The sequence below is a fragment of the Pygocentrus nattereri genome, chromosome 1 (genome assembly GCF_015220715.1).
Source record: "Pygocentrus nattereri isolate fPygNat1 chromosome 1, fPygNat1.pri, whole genome shotgun sequence".
NCBI lineage: Eukaryota > Metazoa > Chordata > Actinopteri > Characiformes > Serrasalmidae > Pygocentrus > Pygocentrus nattereri.
In genome coordinates, this window is record NC_051211.1 from 17,045,421 (window position 1) to 17,063,466 (window position 18,046).

The 18,046-nt window shown below is 38.5% G+C and overlaps 1 protein-coding gene across 3 annotated transcripts; it reads right to left on the reverse strand.

Annotated features, from left to right (window-relative positions):
- Positions 1-2,805: 2,805 nt before the first annotated feature.
- LOC108412175 lies at positions 2,806-17,802 on the reverse strand. 3 transcript variants are annotated; one of them, XM_037531471.1, is made up of 3 exons: positions 17,739-17,802; positions 16,297-16,601; positions 2,806-4,730 (listed from the first exon to the last, which is right to left on the reverse strand). In XM_037531471.1, exons 2-3 carry the CDS (start codon positions 16,591-16,593, stop codon positions 2,970-2,972), a joined length of 2,058 nt encoding a protein of 685 aa, XP_037387368.1. In that variant the 5' UTR covers positions 16,594-16,601; positions 17,739-17,802; the 3' UTR covers positions 2,806-2,969. The 3 variants fall into 3 exon arrangements, with proteins under 3 accessions (XP_037387368.1, XP_037387319.1, XP_037387350.1); XM_037531422.1 differs by lacking the exon at positions 2,806-4,730 and having other exon boundaries at positions 13,172-16,601; XM_037531453.1 differs by lacking the exon at positions 2,806-4,730 and having other exon boundaries at positions 13,172-16,598; positions 17,739-17,757.
- Positions 17,803-18,046: the final 244 nt, after the last annotated feature.

An 18,046-nucleotide genomic window follows, 5' to 3' on the forward strand; every position in this document is an offset into this window, starting at 1 on the left:
ATATGTATCTTTACTTAATATGTAATCTTTACTATGAGGAATATATGCCAACTTTATTAAATAAATATTATATCCAAAATTCGTATTAATAGATACTCAGCAAGGAATAAAACTCTTCAATTATTTCCTCATCAGAAAATGTGTTATTTTTCTACACCAGTAAGTGGCAGTAATTCTGGTAGTAGTTACATGTCAAGAGATTTGAGTGGATATTGCCATGAAATCAATCAAGACAGTCAAATAATAGGCAATTTAAAAATATTTCTCTTACTTTTACTGATGAGCTGAAAAAAAATCATACATACGGGTACTAGATTGTACCCACATTTTGCATCACAGATCTAAATCTAAATCTACTCTATTGTCTAGTTGTGAGTAGAGTGTTGTGAATGGTAGTGTTTATTTTTGAGCCTCAGGTCTTCTCAGAGTAACATGTAAAACATGCAGTTGTGGTGAAACAATGTTATTCAGATGTTGTTATCTCTGAAATCACTGTAAAGTTTGGTTTGGTGCTTACTTATTTTGAAGTAAAGGTTTTTAGTTTTAAGAGTTTAAAAAGATGTTGTGGTGCTTCACATGTCTTGGTGGAAGCATGTGCTAGTCTTCACACTCCCAGCTCCTCCTCCCACCCTCTTAGCATCCTGTGATGGGGAGGCCAACTATTTAAAAGTGTCCTTTTTGGTGCTACATATGCTGCTGTGTAAAACCTGTGAAAAACCTAAATTTGTCCTGGAGGGCAAGCAGTTTGGTTGCACCCATAATGAAAAAGTCTGATCATACTTGTGCCTGAAATGTTTTGCCTGCTGCTTTCAATTTGTGGTGTTCTTTAAAGCAAGCAGTAATGTTAGCCTAAGTTTCACACCATGCAAGATTGTGAGGTACGTCACTCTTACTTGGCAAAAAACATGTCATAATGAAATGCCCACATTAGAGAAGCAATGTAGTTTGATACCACAATATCAGGATGAAGGGATTTTAGAGTCTATGCTAATTTGAAAAACAAGAAAGCTTCATGGCATTTTAACTTAGTATATCATATCCAAGTTTGACCAACATTGTTTTAGCTACCTGAATTTCTGCCTGGGTTAATCAGAAACACACTTATCTCTGTCGTGACACAAGGCTGAAGCCGGCTTCCTTTTCAGTTTCATATGTGAAGTTTTAGTTTCAGCTTAAATGGTGCATAATATGTTTTGGTGCCTGTACAGATATCAGTTAACTACTGCACAAATTAAGATGAAAAAGAGTACGAACTATGCCAGAAAATAAATCTTTAAGAAATGAAAAGAAAACAGAAAAAGTTTGCTGGTGTGGGTTGTTGATCTTACCATGGTTACATGATCACCACTGAAATGATCACCACACTGGCCTTTCACAAGCCAGCTGCAAAAAACAGATATGAATGTAAAAAAGTAACAATGAACAATGCATAGTTTTCTGTTTTCAAATAACAATAACAACAACACACACACACACAAACACACATTTCCTAAGCCACTTATCCTTCTAGGTTGTGGTGGGAGTTGGAGCCTATCCCAGGAGTCAGTGGGCGGAAAGCAGGAAACACCCTGGGCAGGTCACCAGTCCATCACAGGGGAACAACAACAATAATTTGACAACAACAACAACAATAATAATAAGTATTATTATAACACAAGTGGAATATGATTATTGGTAAAATAAACTTTTCAAAACTTACATTAATTGTGTAATTGTGTTTATTCAAAAGGACATTTTTTTGTGTTTGGTCAGTTCTTATTAATGCAACAACAAATACTGAATCTGCATTAAATTTGTATAATTAAAAGCAGATTCTTATTCCTCTCATTCCACTGAGAATCACAATGTAAAACATAATGCAAAATGTTGAAATAATTAAATTCATAGGTTGATAAGATTGGCAAACTCTAATTTCTTTTTAATATATGTTTAGTATCATTAAAACTCAACACACATATTAAAACAAGCTGCTATTTTTTATATGTTTGTTTGCATTTAAATCAGTTTTATGAACTTGTTCAGGAAAATGATGTAACGGATGTCATTATAGAGGTATGTTATGCTGCCCCCTGGCGGATCTTCACTTCTTGTACACTATGGACAACCTGCCTTCTGTGCAATGACTGCTGGGATGGGCTCCATTTCCCCCGCGGCCCAGAAGGATAAGCGGCTTAGAAATTGTATATATATATATGCACAGCCTTCTTTTAGATATTCGCAAAGTAGTAAAACAATGAAGCCAAACCAATCAGTGTGCATACAGATGTTTCTACTGGTGGCAAAGATGCATAAATGTATTCTCAAAATCTCAGTCATAGCACTGGAATAAAGACAAGTCTCATTTGATCATGTTACAAGAGTTTATTGATTATAATAAAATATTTACAGACTGACTGTAAGAAAAATGAATTAAAATGGTAACTAGAAACAAGATATAGAAATATGCAAAGATAACATTTGCAAGGTTTAGCAGTTTACATACATACATGTGCATGTTTATTTTCTTTACAAGCCAAAAATGAATTATTTACATTTAATACAATATTGCTGTACAAACTCTCATTTCTACAAAATGGTAAGAATGGTAAAAGTACAGGAGAAAGAAAAAACATACTTTACTTTTGATGTATGTCAAGGTAACCAGACTGAATTTTCATTCATATGGCCGTTTCTTTGGTCCATTTATCATAAAATCCAAACGGCACTTTCAAATTATGTCAAAAAAATGAAAAACAACAAAAGGGGAGATACAAGCTTTTGTTCCAATGGCAGTTTTAAAAATAACAGCGGCATAATTCACACATTTTATAAAGCAAAGACCCAAAATTCTGACATGCTAGGAGTGTACAAATAGCACCTGTGCAACCCTTTAAACATAATTAACATGGGGAAAATCAAGGTTACTTCATAATTACCATCAACATCAATGTCATTTTCGGATTAAATGAGAGCAAATTTTTCAAATACACTCAGGAGTATAACGCCTCCTCATCTTCTATGAATCCACTTTGAACAGCTGCTTGGATGCTCTTCATCTCTTCTGGAGCAGCAGAGGGAAGAATGGCCAGCAACTCTTTGTCAATCTTCTTAATTCTTGAGTCACTCTTCCTTTCAAACTCATCCTTATTTTTGAGGACAAGACGTAAAATACCTTTCTGAACTTCATCACAGCTGTTTTGTAACTGCAGACGCTCCTGTTCAAAAACAGGTTTTGTCTTCTCCATGGCCATAAGTTTCCCCAGTGAGCTGAAACGATCCATGAGATACTTGTCAGACACTTCAGTGTAGGTTGCTGAGATCATGTGGACGAGGCTGGCAATGTTGGTGGCCTGAAATGCTTGACTATAGAGCAGATCTTTGTCGAAGAGCTTTGAGTTGTAGGAAAGTGACTGAGTCTTCGCAGATGTGGAGGCAAAATCTTTGAGAGTTGTGGTCAGGCTGGTTTTCACAATATTGGACACCATCTGAAAGAAGCGCACCATCTTCTCCCATTGCTCCTTCACTCTGCCCATGGCATCCATCCCTTTGACCAGCATTTGTATGGTGGTGTTAAAGTCTATCTCTTTTAATTCACAGTTTCGCATGGAGATCAATATTTTAGTGAGTTCCTTTTGGTTTTGCTCCATGTTCTCCACGCTCTTGTCATAGGTCTCTCTAATGCTGTTCAGTTGAGCTCGGCTCTGCTCTATGCGGAACCTGGCATTCTCTGTTGCTCTTCCTGAAGCACTTTTTCTCTCTGATTTACTTTCTTCTTTAAATATCATTGGTGGTTTTGGAATCAAGGAAGGAGTTTTTGTGACGTCTTTGCTTTTGCAGTCAAAACTGCGGGCAGATTTAATCAGTTCACTGATTTTATCAATTAACTCCTCTGTTTTCTCTTCCTCACATTTCCCATCTGGTGCATATTTTGCCAGGTCTTTACAGATTTTAATGGCTTCTTTACATAATTTCTGAGCCTTCTTCTTTGGTTTACAATCAGGGAATTTTTCTAAGCTGCAACTGATTCTTTGGAATTGTTCTTTCACAAAGTCTGTTTTTGTAGATTTGTTCTTCTGATCATACAGACTCTTCCAGTCAATGTCATTCTTCTGCACATACTGCTGAATATGCCCTGTCCAGGTCAAGATTTCTGCAGACTTGCTGTAGATGTTCATTTTATCAAGTCCATCTGCAGAAGAGGTCATACCTTTTACATCTTTCACTGTCTCTGCAACTTTCTTTGAAGCATTACACATTTGAACCACTATAGCCGTCAGTCCAGTGATTACAGATGTGAAACTCTCAGTCACAGCTCCAACAAGATCCATAGCCACCATGTTCCATCCACTGGGAAGGGAATCCATTGCATTTTTATAGGTATCATTTGCCTCCTTCAGTTCCTGTTCCATGATTTTAACTGCTTTCTCAGAGCGTTTAGCAGCTTCTTCTGATGACTGTTTCCTAATATTATTCTCCTCGATTTTCTTCTTGATTTCTTCCAGCTCTTCACCATAAAATTGCTCAGCATTTACACAGGCTTCCAGCAGCTCTTGGATAATATTAATGACTTCACTAAACCGCTTTTCTGTTGATTCAGCCAGTGCAAGACAGTCATCTGCAATGACACGAATGTTCTCCAGCTGGTCAGGAAGGTGAGCTTCAACAACTTCATCATTACCTTGAAACAGAATCTTCACTGCAGTCTTCATATAGTCTGGAACAGCCATGGTGTGAAGCCGAATCTGATCCATGTTCTTGTGGCCCACACCTGCATGAGACAGGCACGAAATGAATCTGGGTATTTGATGTGCTTGTAGCCGTCTTTGAGTGGGTTTTTGTTGATGGAGAAATCTGTTTTAGAAGAGATGAAGACCAGCTCTCCCAGGATGGCTATGGAGAGTGGTGCAGGAGTCAGCTACTCCTCCCAGTTGGCATAAGGCTGGAAGCACATCAGTGGTGTTCCACTTAATCTTTTTCAAAATCTTTAAATAATTTGATGTTAATGCCAAAATAAATGTTATTCTGGGGGTCTTTAATTAAAAAAAAGGTCCAGTTAGAGAAAATTTCCTCAAGCGAAGGTCTGGAACATCATGATTCGGTGCCGTATACTGTTGACTGAAGTAGCCTAATAGGTATATCAACATCTAATACAAGCAACAACTGAACATCAAATAAAATAAAATACAATTCAGTAATATTTCAACAACATATATTGTCAGTTTTCTCTTTTCAGGTCCATATAGGACAGTGTCTGTGTCCGGACTTTGACCACGGTCCACTTATTAGTTACCTCTGTGTTATGCAGCCATATATGAAGGTTTGGACCCCCTGGTTAAATTACAAGTTTTGTCAATTGAAAATAAATTAACACATCCTCTATAGAGAAATCACATCAGCACATTTTAATACACCATACTGTTTATTTGCTGAATTTAACATATTGAAGAAAAAACAATGTATAAAAGACACAATTTTTCAAAATATTATAAAGTCATCACATAAATAAAAATTATGCAATACAATTAGCAGAAAAAGCCATATTTGAGTTTGTTTCTGGTAGAGAACTTGTTTTCACACAGATAATCATTTGACCAGGCATGTTCAAACTTTTGCATGTGATGTGTAGCAAGCATTTGTCTAACACAGTAAAAGTCTTTCTTCTAAATGATTAATAATTACCTGCATGCAGTGCCAACTCTAATATACAACATAACCTCTGCTTAGGGCGCTACAGCCACCAGTGGGCCCTCTAGCAACTTCTGGGTTATTACTATACTGTTATGTACTGCTAATCTAGTTATTGGACAGAGATGAATGAATCAATAAAAGTGCTGCAAAATGTGACAAAGTAAAAAGCATCCAGTAAATACTAATCTTATATTTAGATCAGCTGTCCTACCTTGATATCTGAGTAGCTTTCAGTGAAGGTGTGGAAAAGGTCTCTTTTCTCTGCTGATATGAAGGGAAGAGACAGAATGAAGGACAAAATTAATGTCATGGAGTATTTATTACCTGTAGGATGTAAAAGCCCAGCCCACCCACAGAGCTGCTGCCCTTTAAAAGGAGGGACACACTACTGTCTTGTAAACCTTCCCTTTCACTCTTGCTGCTATCCTTCTGTCACACATCAGCCCTGACATCCGTCTCCACCCACTCCATCCTGCCTGCACCCTCTTCTTCACCTCTTTTCTACACTGTCCATTGCTCTGGATGGTTGACCCAAGATATTTGAAGTCATCCACCTTTACAAACTCTACTCCTTGCATCTTCACCTTTCCACCTGCCTCCCTCTCATTCACACACATGTATTCCATCTTGTCTCTACTGACCTTCATTCCTCTCCTCTCCAGTTCAAACGTCCACCTCTCCAGATTGTCTTCCACCTGCTCTCTACTCTCACCACAGATTACAATGTCATCTGCAAACATCATGGTCCATGGAGCCTCCTGCTTGACCTCATCTGTCAACCTGTCCATCACCATTGCAAACAAGAAGGGGCTCAAAGCTGATCCCTGATGTAACCCTACCTTCACCTTGAAACCATTTGTCACTCCAACTGCACACCTCACCACTGTCTCACTATCCTCATACATGTCCTGCACCACCCTAACATACTTTTCAGCTACACCTGACTTCCTCATACAGTACCACAGTTCCTCTCTTGGCACCCTATCATATGCCTTCTCTAGATCCACAAAGACACAATGTAGCTCCTTCTGACCTTCTCTGTACTTCTCTACCAACACTCTCAAGGCAAAAATTGCATCTGTGGTACTCTTTCTGGGCATGAAACCAAACTGCTGCTCACTGATCTGAACCTCTCGCCTTAGCCTTGCTTCAACAACTCTTTCCCATACCTTCATGGTGTGGCTCATCAACTTTATACCTCTGTAGTTACTGCAGCTCTGCACATCACCCTTGTTCTTAAAAATGGGGACCAGTACACTGCTTCTCCACTCATCAGGCATCCTGTCACTCTCCAGGATTTTGTTAAACAACCTGGTTAAAAAGTCCATTGCATTCTCTCCTAAACATCTCCATACTTCCACAGGTATGTCATCTGGACCAACTGACTTTCCATTCTTCATCCTTTTTAAAGCTGCCCTCACTTCCACTTTACTAATTCTCTGCACTTCCTGATCCACTATCTCTCCCCCCGTTGTCCTCATCTCTCTCTCATTTTCCTCATTCATTAGTTCTTCAAAGTACTCCTTCCATCTACTCATCACTCTCTGTTCACTCACTAGTACATTTCCCTCTCTATCCTTTATCAGCCTAACCTGCTGTACATCTTTTCCAGCTCTATCTCTCTGTTTAGCCAAACGATACAAGTCCTTTACTCCTCCTTTACTGTCCAGCCTCTCATACAGCTCATCATAGGCCTGTGCCTTTGCCTTTGCCACCATTCTTTTCGCTATGCGACTAGCCTCACAGTACTCTTGCCTACTTCCTTCATCTCTCTGGTTATCCCACTTTTTCTTAGCTGCCTTCTTCTTCAGAATGGACTTTCCTGGACTTCCTCATTCCACCACCAACTTTCCTTGTCTTCTTTCCTCTGACCAGACGAAACACCCAACACATTCTTGCCAGTTTCTCTCACCACCTTAGCTGTAGTTTCCCAGTCGTCAGGTAGCTCCTCACTGCCCCCAAGGGCCTGTTGCAATTTTTCCCTGAACTGCCTGCAACCATTCTCCTCCTTCAGCTTCCACCATCTAATCTCTGGCTCTGTCTTCACTCTCTTCCTCTTCTTTGTTTCTAATCTCATTCTACAGACAACCACCCTATGCTGCCTTGCTACACTTTCCCCTGGCACCACTTTACAATCTCCAATCTCCTTTAGGTGGCATCTCCTGCTAAGGATATAATCCACTTGTGTGCACCTCCCTCCACTCTTGTATGTCACCCTGTACAATCCAAAGCGTCGAATGCAGTGGTGTAAAGCACTGCCACTGGACACTGGACGTGTTCTCTAGAGTGATGAATCACGCTTCTCCATATAGCAATCCAGTGGAGGAGAACGGTAATTGTCTGACTGCGTTGTGACAAGTGTAAAGTTTAGTTCGGCCCCTTAGCTCCAGTAAAAGGAACTCATGCTTCAGCAGACCAAGAGATTTTGGACAATTTCATGCTCTCAACTTGTTTATGGACAGCTCCTTCCTGTTCCAACATGACTGCACACCAGTGCACAAAGCAGGGTCTATAAAGACATGGATGAGCGAGTTTGGTGTGGAAGAACTTTACTGGCCTGCACAGAGTCCTGACCTCAACCCGATAGAATACCTCTGGGATGAATTAGAGTGGAGACTACGAGCCAGGCCTTCTCGTCTAACATCAGTGTCTGACCTCACAAATGTAAGAATGGTCAAATATTCCCATAAACACACTCCTAAACCTTGTGGAAAGCTTTCCCAGAAAAGTTGAAGCTGTTATAGTTGCAAAAGGTGGGCCAACATTATACTAAACCATATAGATTAAGAAGGGGATGAAGTGAATACTTTTGGCACTATAGTGTACTCTGGCCTTATGGCCATAGAGGAAATAAGGTGAGACAAGGGGCCCAAAAATCCTACCAGAACTCCTATTTTAAGATATTTGATTATATTCTGGGTTGTACAGGTATATATTATGGAAAACATTGCTACTGTTTATGGGATGTACACAACCCATAGGATTTATAGGGTACCCATGAACTCTGACTTACTTACTTAAGGTAACAAGGATTCTGAGTCTAACTTAGTAATGCTAATGCTAATCTGTTTTATGTTAGTTTTTTTCAGTCAGCAGCATAAAAGAAGTTGTCCAGAGATACCGACGCATTCTCCACTGCAAAGAATGCTGTAAAGGGTACAGCAGCCATTGCAGTTTTGTATCTCACTGAAAGGTTGCTTCTCAGCAGTTTTAAAGGACAGTACAGGACTCTCAGGGCCTGGCCCAACTTTATAAATAAAAATTGAAGAAGCTGATACTTTTGCTGCAAAGGTAGCTAAAACAACATTGCTGTCAATGTTGAGAGTGAATTTTGAATAAGGGAGGTTGAGTAACAGTTTGTTTTAGGTCTGTTTGAGCTCATTTGAATCTACCTGGTTGAAGAATGACCAGTAATTGAAAAAAATAGTTTCTACTGCATTTAGTCTTTACAGAATGTAAAAAGTTTTGAAAAGTTGTTCAGAGATAGAAATAACGCTGTAGAGAGAATCTCAAGTTTTGCTTTTTATATTTAACTGACATGTATATGTGTGTACGTTGAAATGTGGATGCAACCAAACACCTCTCAGTTTATTTTAGCAGTCCAGTTGTGCATCTTGATACTATAAGCAAGTGAATTCTCAGAGATTCAGTGGATAGATAACTTACTCTTTGTTGACTGTCAAGAGAAATACAACGTACACCATGTTGAGAGTCTGATCTGTGGTTGTTAATAAATAATATAATGCTGCACTGTTAAGGTTGACTGTGTTTTACTTTATTTGGATGGTCCAAATGACAAAAGACACTTAAAAGTAGGTGTGTGATAGGGGGGGGGTCGATTCTAAGATGCAGCGGACGTGGACAATTCTGAATCAATTCACAAATGTAAAAAAACGATTTTCTAAATTTTATAATAATATTATAATAATAATAATAATAAGTTTCATTTATATAGCGCCTTTCACAAACCCAAGGTCATTTAATTTGAATTGATAACGTAATATTGACACAAAAGGAATGCAACAGGTGGAACTTTGCAAAGGCCGGGCCGGGCCTTTGCAGGCAGGGCCAGGACAGTCTGTGGCAGCACACTACATTAAAAGCAAGTGCAGGGGTCAAAATCCAAATGTTAATGAGAGTCATTTTTTACTTTCAGCAAAAATCAAACCACCTCTGGAGCCACAACACTTTGAGTCCATTTTACCATCTTGGCTCTACATGAGTCTCAATACATGCTAATGTTCTAGTGTAGGCTAAAAATATAATACAAACAAAATTGCACTTATTTTGACTTACCTTGCTCTGCTTTAAGCTTTAGCTCAGCTGTAGCTGCTGTACTTGCATTACCATCAGGAAACTTTTCCCCAAATTAGAAAAGCTTTTGTAAAATGTTTCTCAACGTTCTACTTTTTACAAGGATGAAGTCGCTTCTTGTGCTCCAGCTTCTAATTTGAATTTCCCCATTCCACCTTAAATGATGCCTGAGGCACCAAAATGTAACTGCTGCACTATTTAAGGTAGAACAGCAAAATTGGAACAAGAAGCTGGAGAACGAGGAACTGACATTGGCGTCACGATTTTATTAGTGTTTAACAGTTTCTCCTTGCAGATCAAACATATATCATCCCAAAATTATCGATGTTCATCTCAAATCTTTCTCTTTGCCTTTTTGTTAGCTACTGTCTTGCTAGGTGAACTAGTAGTTATAGGCTACATTAATTGAATTTATTTTACTGTAAAAGAGGATTATTTTATTTTTACCTAGAAATCTAACTCTGATGTGGAGCTGCTGGTAGCCGACCCTTAAGCTAGCGTATGGAAGCACTTCTAACCAGTTGAGGTGGAAAACCATTTTATATATTTCCACCCGTTTTCCACCTGGTTATAGTTGCTGGCAACCAGAGGACTATCAATCACTTTTATCACCAAGGATTTGCATCTGTACTCAGTCTTTGAGAATCAAGCTTTTGCGCTATGTTGCACACTTTGGAGGCGAGAAACTGGCCCCAAAGATATTTTACTGACACAGCGACACTCATCCCCACACACCACTCCACCCCCCCACGCACACACACACACACACACACACACAAACACACACACACACACACACACACACACACACACACAGTCTACAACAAGACCATAACCAAAATGATAAAACACTAAAGAAAATTGGTGGTATGGCTATAACGTGTTGCGTGGACATCCATTACCACAGGATCTTATTTCACTGCGACTGCGCATTTTATCCCAGATGAGTGGCAGCAGCATCTCATGTGCTCCAAATAAGAGCAGTGAATGAGAGCCTTCCAGGTCACTTGCCACATCACTTTTATTTGATTTATTAATAAAAGATATTGGGAGTAAATTCATTATGGGTCATTACAAATACTTGGCTTTAAAAGTTCCCAGTCGTCACACAGTGAGAAAAAAAATCCTGTATAGAAAAAAAAGTATCAAAACATCAAAAAAAGCATCAAAATGTATCAATAATCATTTTATAATCGCATTGCAGCCCTCTGATTCGTGAGGTGCATAGAGATTCCCAACCCTACTAAAAAGGTGATCTTTTGAGTCTCAAAAAGCATGAGATACAGTGGAGATACATAAAGTTGAGAGTCAACTGACACACATCATATCATAATTATATCAATTTATTGCCACTAAATATTATATGGAGGTTTAAAAGAAATGCATGGATGTCTTATTGCGCTTACTTAAAAATCAACAGACAGAATGTTTCTATATGTGACTGAAAATGTATTGATATACAGCTCACTTGCTATAGAAAAGATGTTGAGAGGTAGTTGACAGTCATCTTACTGTCTGTGCAAATTGTTAACATTTAAGAATGTAGATGTTAGTGTACACTGCCATAAAATAATTGACATTTGATTGATAGTTAATATAGTCAGTTTAGTGTGAAAAACAGACCATCCAAATAAAGTGTTACTCAGATTTGTCTAGAATGACAGAGCTGTTTATTTCTTATTGTTTCCTACCATATTTAAACACTGAGTAAAACATCTACTAACACACTTTGATGACTAGTATGTGATATTTCAATCATTTTACATTTTTTGTGGATTTCAGCTCAGCTATTAATACTTTTAATCTTTCTTCACCTATGACTGCTTCCCCATTCACTCTACCAACAGCATTATCAAATTTACAGATGATATCACCATAAAAGAAATGATATCAGACAATGAAGAGGCAACCTGCAAGGAGGAGGTTCAGTATCTGACAGAATGGTTCTATTAACATAACCTGGATTTCTAAAATCTAAGGAAATGCAGCAGGTGATGAGGGCAGCAAAGTGTGCCATTGGTATGACACAACCCCACCTCAGAGACATTTACTCTGGTCAACTCCAAAAAAAAGCCAGCCATATTTCAAAGGACCCCACCCACCCTGGACATAACCTGTTTCCTCCCTGCCATCAGGAAAGAGATTCAGATCAAAGAGCAAAAACAGATTAAAAAACAGCCTCTTCTCACAGGCAGTTCTCCCTAAGACTCCTCCCCTCCCTAAGACTAAGACTGAGGTATTTTCATCTTGCACTAGTATGTCTGTATATATTAAATCATTGTGTTTATCTTTGTCTTTTTTATTAATTTCCTTGCTGTCAACTGACAAAGTATCCCATTTCATATGGCTTCAAATCTTTGAATGCTAGTTTATGGCTTTATAGGTTTCTTGGCATGATTATCACAGCCTGTGCTTATCCTGTGTCAGAAAGCATGTAAAGCTTTCCCAATTATTCTTTAACCAGATAAAAAGTGACTGAATCGTTGTTATTATTCGTGCTTTTGAAAGTAAAATGTTTATTTCTAATGGGATAAACATCGTGTGGAGTGTTCAAACACTGTGAGAACTGGATTACTATCTAAATGTAGATAAATATAATGCCCTACAATACCATATATTCAAAAAAAATGAAATAACAGACTGTGAGTTATTTCAACAAGACCTGTTTCAGTTTAGCACTGTTCACATATGCACCAGGGGGCGATACAGCACAACTACACAGTTTGAGATCTTCTCTGTAGACTCTTGCAGAGGTGGTTTAAAATGTGCTGCCCAACATGTTTTACGTTTGTTCATATTCTGTATTATGTTCAACTGTGTTTAAGCATATTAACCTTATTACATAAAAATGTCTTTGTGGCATGTCCTCTCCGCTTTCTGCCGGCTCTCTCGGCCGTTATTGTCGGGGCCCGGGGGGCAGGCGCATGCCACAGTCCTGAAACCTAACAGCAGGTGGTGTTTGGCATAGACGATAACAGTCTCAAACTAAACCAAAATTACTAAATATTCAGCCGTGAATGTGGCATTTAATATTTTAATTACTGCATACATTAGGATCAGAGGTGGAACAATAATACAAGTCAAATATATTAATTGGTGTTCCGTTCCCCTTAGATGTAGCTAGGGGGAGAGGGGAAATAACATGGCATGTAATGGGAGATGGAAGGAAAGGACACTAGTACACAGTAGCGGCGTTTGCATTAAAGACTTTTACTTTGCTTCCCACTTGCAATAGAGCATTACTTATATGGACAGAGAGGTGGTGAATACGCTGAGCAAAAACTAAATATAAATCAAAAGAAAAAATAATAAAAAAAAGATGACTAACCGTAATCAGTATACAAAACATAAACTAGTGAAGCCCAACCAACCACAAGGGTGGACTATGGACGGTGCCAAAGAAATAAACCAAGGAAACGAATCTAACCTGCCTAGCCGTAAGTCTAATCCTCACCAAAATACAGCGGGTGGCACTCGCCCTTTACCTGATGTGTCTAAACAATCCAGCCACTACAGTGAATGCATATATGTATAAGCGCACCCAACTTTCCTGTCCACACCTCGCACTGGAGAGGGGAGTAAACAGAGAGCTAGAAAGAGAGAGAGTACAGGAGACTCATGTTACTGGCTACATCTTGACAAATAAATTAGGACAGTTTTCCACTATGAGTCTCAAACACACTAAATGCTCTCTTCTTCATAACTGGCCACAGGTGAGTCCTTTTATCTGCCAAGGCCCATCCCTCAGCAGAAATCAGCCATTCGGATTGGTGGAGAGAAGAGCACTGCCAAGTATTCAAGATCCACATTAGTCCATTATGCGTACAGTTGCACCTGATCTGGTTGGGGAGAAAAAGGAGAGAGAAAAAGAAAAAAGAAAAAAAACAACATACGTGCAATGCTGGCACGTAACAATTGGTTAAATAAATTGTTCAAACATTGCATTGTGTTTATTCAAAGGGACTTTTTTTGTATTTGGTCTGTTCTTATTATTGCAGTAAGAAATATTATCTCCATTAAGTTTGTATAATTAAAATTAGATTCTCGTTCTATTGTCAATCACAATGCAAAACATTATATAATGTGTTAAAATGTTTGTTTCAAAGGTATATAAGATTGGCAAATTATAATTTCTTTTTAAAATATGTTTAGTAGCATTAAAAACCATTATCAAAACATAAAAACAAGTTGCTATTTTTATGTTTGTTAAAATCAGTTTTATGTTTTTAGGTGCAGGAAAGTGTACAGGTATATGTTCTGCCATCTGGTGGATCTTCATTTCTTGTACACTATGTAAAACCCTCTGTTTCATATTTACAAAGTAGTGAAAACACTGATTAGATGAAGCTCAACCAATCAAGGAGATTAAAAAGTAAGATGCTTTTGTTGGTGGCAAAAATTAATTAAAAAGATAATTAGAAACGAGATAAAGAAAAGGATAGCATTAAGTTTAGCAGGAGAATATCAAGGTGATTTGGGAGTAATTACCATTAACATTAATGTAATTTTGGGATTAATTGACAACCAATTTTTCGAATACACTCAGGAGTATAACGCCTCCTCATCTTCTGTGAATCCACTTTGAACAGCTGCTTGGATGCTCTTCATCTCTTCTGGAGCAGCAGAGGGAAGAATGGCCAGCAACTCTTTGTCAATCTTCTTAATTCTTGAGTCACTCTTCCTTTCAAACTCATCCTTATTTTTGAGGACAAGACGTAAAATACCTTTCTGAGCTTTATTACAGCTGTTTTGTAGCTGCAGACGCTCCTGTTCAAACTCTGGTTTTGTCTTGTCCATGGCCATAAGTTTCCCCAGTGAGCTGACACGATCCATGAGATACTTGTCAGACACTTCAGTGTAGGTTGCTGAGATCATGTGGACGAGGCTGGCGATGTTAGTGGCCTGAAAGGCTTGAGTGTACAGCAGATCTTTGGAGAAGAGCTTTGAGTTGTAGGAAAGTGACTGAGTCTTCTCAGACGTGGAGACAAAATCTTTGAGAGTTCTGGTCAGGCTGGTTTTCACAATATTGGACACCATCTGAAAGAAGCGCACCATCTTCTCCCATTGTTCCTTCACTCTACCCATGGCATCCATCCCTTTGACCAGCATTTGTATGGTGGTGTTAAAGTCTATCTCTTTTAATTCACATTTTTGCATGGAGATCAATATTTCAGTGAGTTCCTTTTGGTTTTTCTCCATGTTCTCCACACTCTTGTCATAGGTCTCTCTAATGCTGTTCAGTTGAGCTCGGCTCTGCTCTATGCGGAACCTGACAGTCTCTGTTGCTCTTCCTGAAGCACATTCTCTCTCTGATTTACTTTCTTCTTTAAACATCATTGGTGGTTTTGGAATCAAGGAAGGAGTTTTTGTGACGTCTTTGCTTTTGCAGTCAAAACGGCGGGCAGATTCAATCAGTTCTTTGATATTATCAATTAACTCCTTTGTTTTCTCTTTCTCACATTTCCCATCTGGTGCATATTTTGCCAGTTCTTCACAGATTTTAATGGCTTCTTTACATAATTTCTGAGCCTTCTTCTTTGGTTTACATTCAGGGAATTTTTCTAAGCTGAAACTGATTCTTTGGAATTGTTTTTTCACAAAGTCTGTTTGTGTAGATTTGTTCTTCTGATCATACAGACTCTTCCAGTCAATGTCATTCTCCTGCACATACTGCTGAATACGCTCTGTGCAGGTCAAGATTTCTGCAGACTTGCTGTAGATGTTCATTTCATCAAGTACATCAGCAGAAGAGGTCATAACTTTTACATCTTTCACTGTCTCTGCAAATTTCTTTGAAGCATTACACATTTGAGCCACTGGATGAGTCACTATAGCCGTCAGTCCAGTGATTACAGATGTGAAACTGTCAGTCACAGCTCCAACAAGATCCATAGCCACCATGTTCCATCCACTGGGAAGGGAATCCATTGCATTTTTATAGGTATCATTTGCCTCCTTCAGTTCCTGTTCCATGATTTTAACTGCCTTCTCAGAGCGTTTAGCAGCTTCTTCTGATGACTGTTTCCTAATATTATTCTCCTCGATTTTCTTCTTGATATCTTCCAGCTCTTCACCATAAAAGTGCTCAGCATTTACACAGGCTTCCAGCAGCTCTTGGATAATATTAATGACTTCACTAAACCGCTTTTCTGTTGATTCAGCCAGTGCAAGACAGTCATCTGCAATGACACGAATGTTCTCCAGCTGGTCAGGAAGGTGAGCTTCAACAACTTCGTCATTACCTTGAAACAGAATCTTCACTGCAGTCTTCATATAGTCTGGAACAGCCATGGTGTGAAGCCGAATCTGATCCATGTTCTTGTGGGCCTCATTGAAAGCCCACCAACCAGAGTTACACACTTGCATGAGACAGGCACGAAATGAATCTGGGTATTTGATGTGCTTGTAGCCACCCTTTGGTGTGTTTTTGTTCAAAGAGAAATCTGTTTTAGAAGAGATGAAGACCAGCTCTCCCAGGATGGCTATGGAGAGCGGTGCAGGAGTCAGGTACTCCTCCCAGTTGGCATAAGGCTGCATCACAAGCCTAGTTTGGTTTCTCATCTCCTCAGCTGTGGTGAGGCTTTGACAGGTCTTAGCAATTTTGGAATCCATAGTTCCTACTAAAACAAATATTAGGGAAGTGACGTGTATGAGTAAGTAGTTAATTATATATATATATATATATATATATATATATATATATATATATATAAAACTAATAACAACAATATAATAACAATGCTTAATCCTAATTGGCTAGATGTTCTGCCAATAACGATGGCATTTGTATCTTTTTTGTTCTAAGCCCTTCAAAAAGCCTGACAGGTGTCTTTCAGCTCCTCTGAGACTGAAAATGGTAAAAGACATCATAGTTTAACATTTTCACTTTGTAGCTGCCGAACTATATTAGCAGTTACATTTGTTGCTAATAATCTACATCTCAAGAGGTAGAATATTTATATTTTCTATAGTAATTCATAGGGACGCCTAGGACCTATCTTACACACCACATTCAACTAGTTTCAGCTTAACAAATGCTACCATGTTAGCTTGTTTTATGATTGCATTGAACAACTCATAACCTCTATCTACAGGTAGAACATCAGTGGTGTTCCACTTAATCTTTTTCAAAATCTTTAAATAATTTGATGTTAATGCCAAAATAAATGTTATACCGGGGGTCTTTAATTAAAAAAAAGGTCCAGTTAGAGAAAATTTCCTCAAGCGAAGGTTTGGAACATCATGATTCGGTGCCGTATACTGTTGACTGAAGTAGCCTAATAGGTATATCAACATCTAATACAAGCAACAACTGAACATCAAATAAAATAAAATACAATTCAGTAATATTTCAACAACATATATTGTCAGTTTTATCTTTTCAGGTCCATATAGGACAGTGTCAGAGTCCGGACTTTGACCACGGCCCGCCTATTAGTTACTTCTGTGTTATGCACACATATACTTTTGCGTGTGATGTGTAGCAAGCATTTGTCTAACACAGTAAAAGTCTTTCTTCTAAATGATTAATAATTACCTGCATGCAGTGCCAATTCTAATATACAACATAACCTCTGCTTAGGGTACTACAGCCACCAGTGGGCCCTCTAGCAACTTCTGGGTTATTACTATACTGTTATGTACTGCTAATCTAGTTATTGGACAGAGATGAAGGAATCAATAAAAGTGCTGCAAAATGTGACGAAGTAAAAAGCATCCAGTAAATACTAATCTTAGATTTAGATCAGCTGTCCTACCTTGATATCTGAGTAGCTTTCAGTGAAGGTCTGTTAAAGGTCTCTTTTCTCTGCTGATATGAAGGGAAGAGACAGAATGAAGGACAAAATGAATGTCACAGAGTATTTATTACCTGCAGGATGTAAAAGCCCAGCCCACCCACAGAGCTGCTGCACTTTAAAAGGAGGGACTTATTTAGTCTCAGATAGAGAACCATTTTGGGTGATCTAGATCAGTAAACAATCTAAAAGGACTAATAGGAGGTAATATTTCTTACTTTAAACTGACTGTTTGTGATAAAATGTGATAAGGCAATCACTTAACATTG

Excerpts from the sequence above, each read along its gene's own strand:
- LOC108412175 (XM_037531422.1), bottom strand. The coding sequence starts at position 16,593 with ATGGATTCCAAAATTGCTAAGACCTGTCAAAGCCTCACCACAGCTGAG.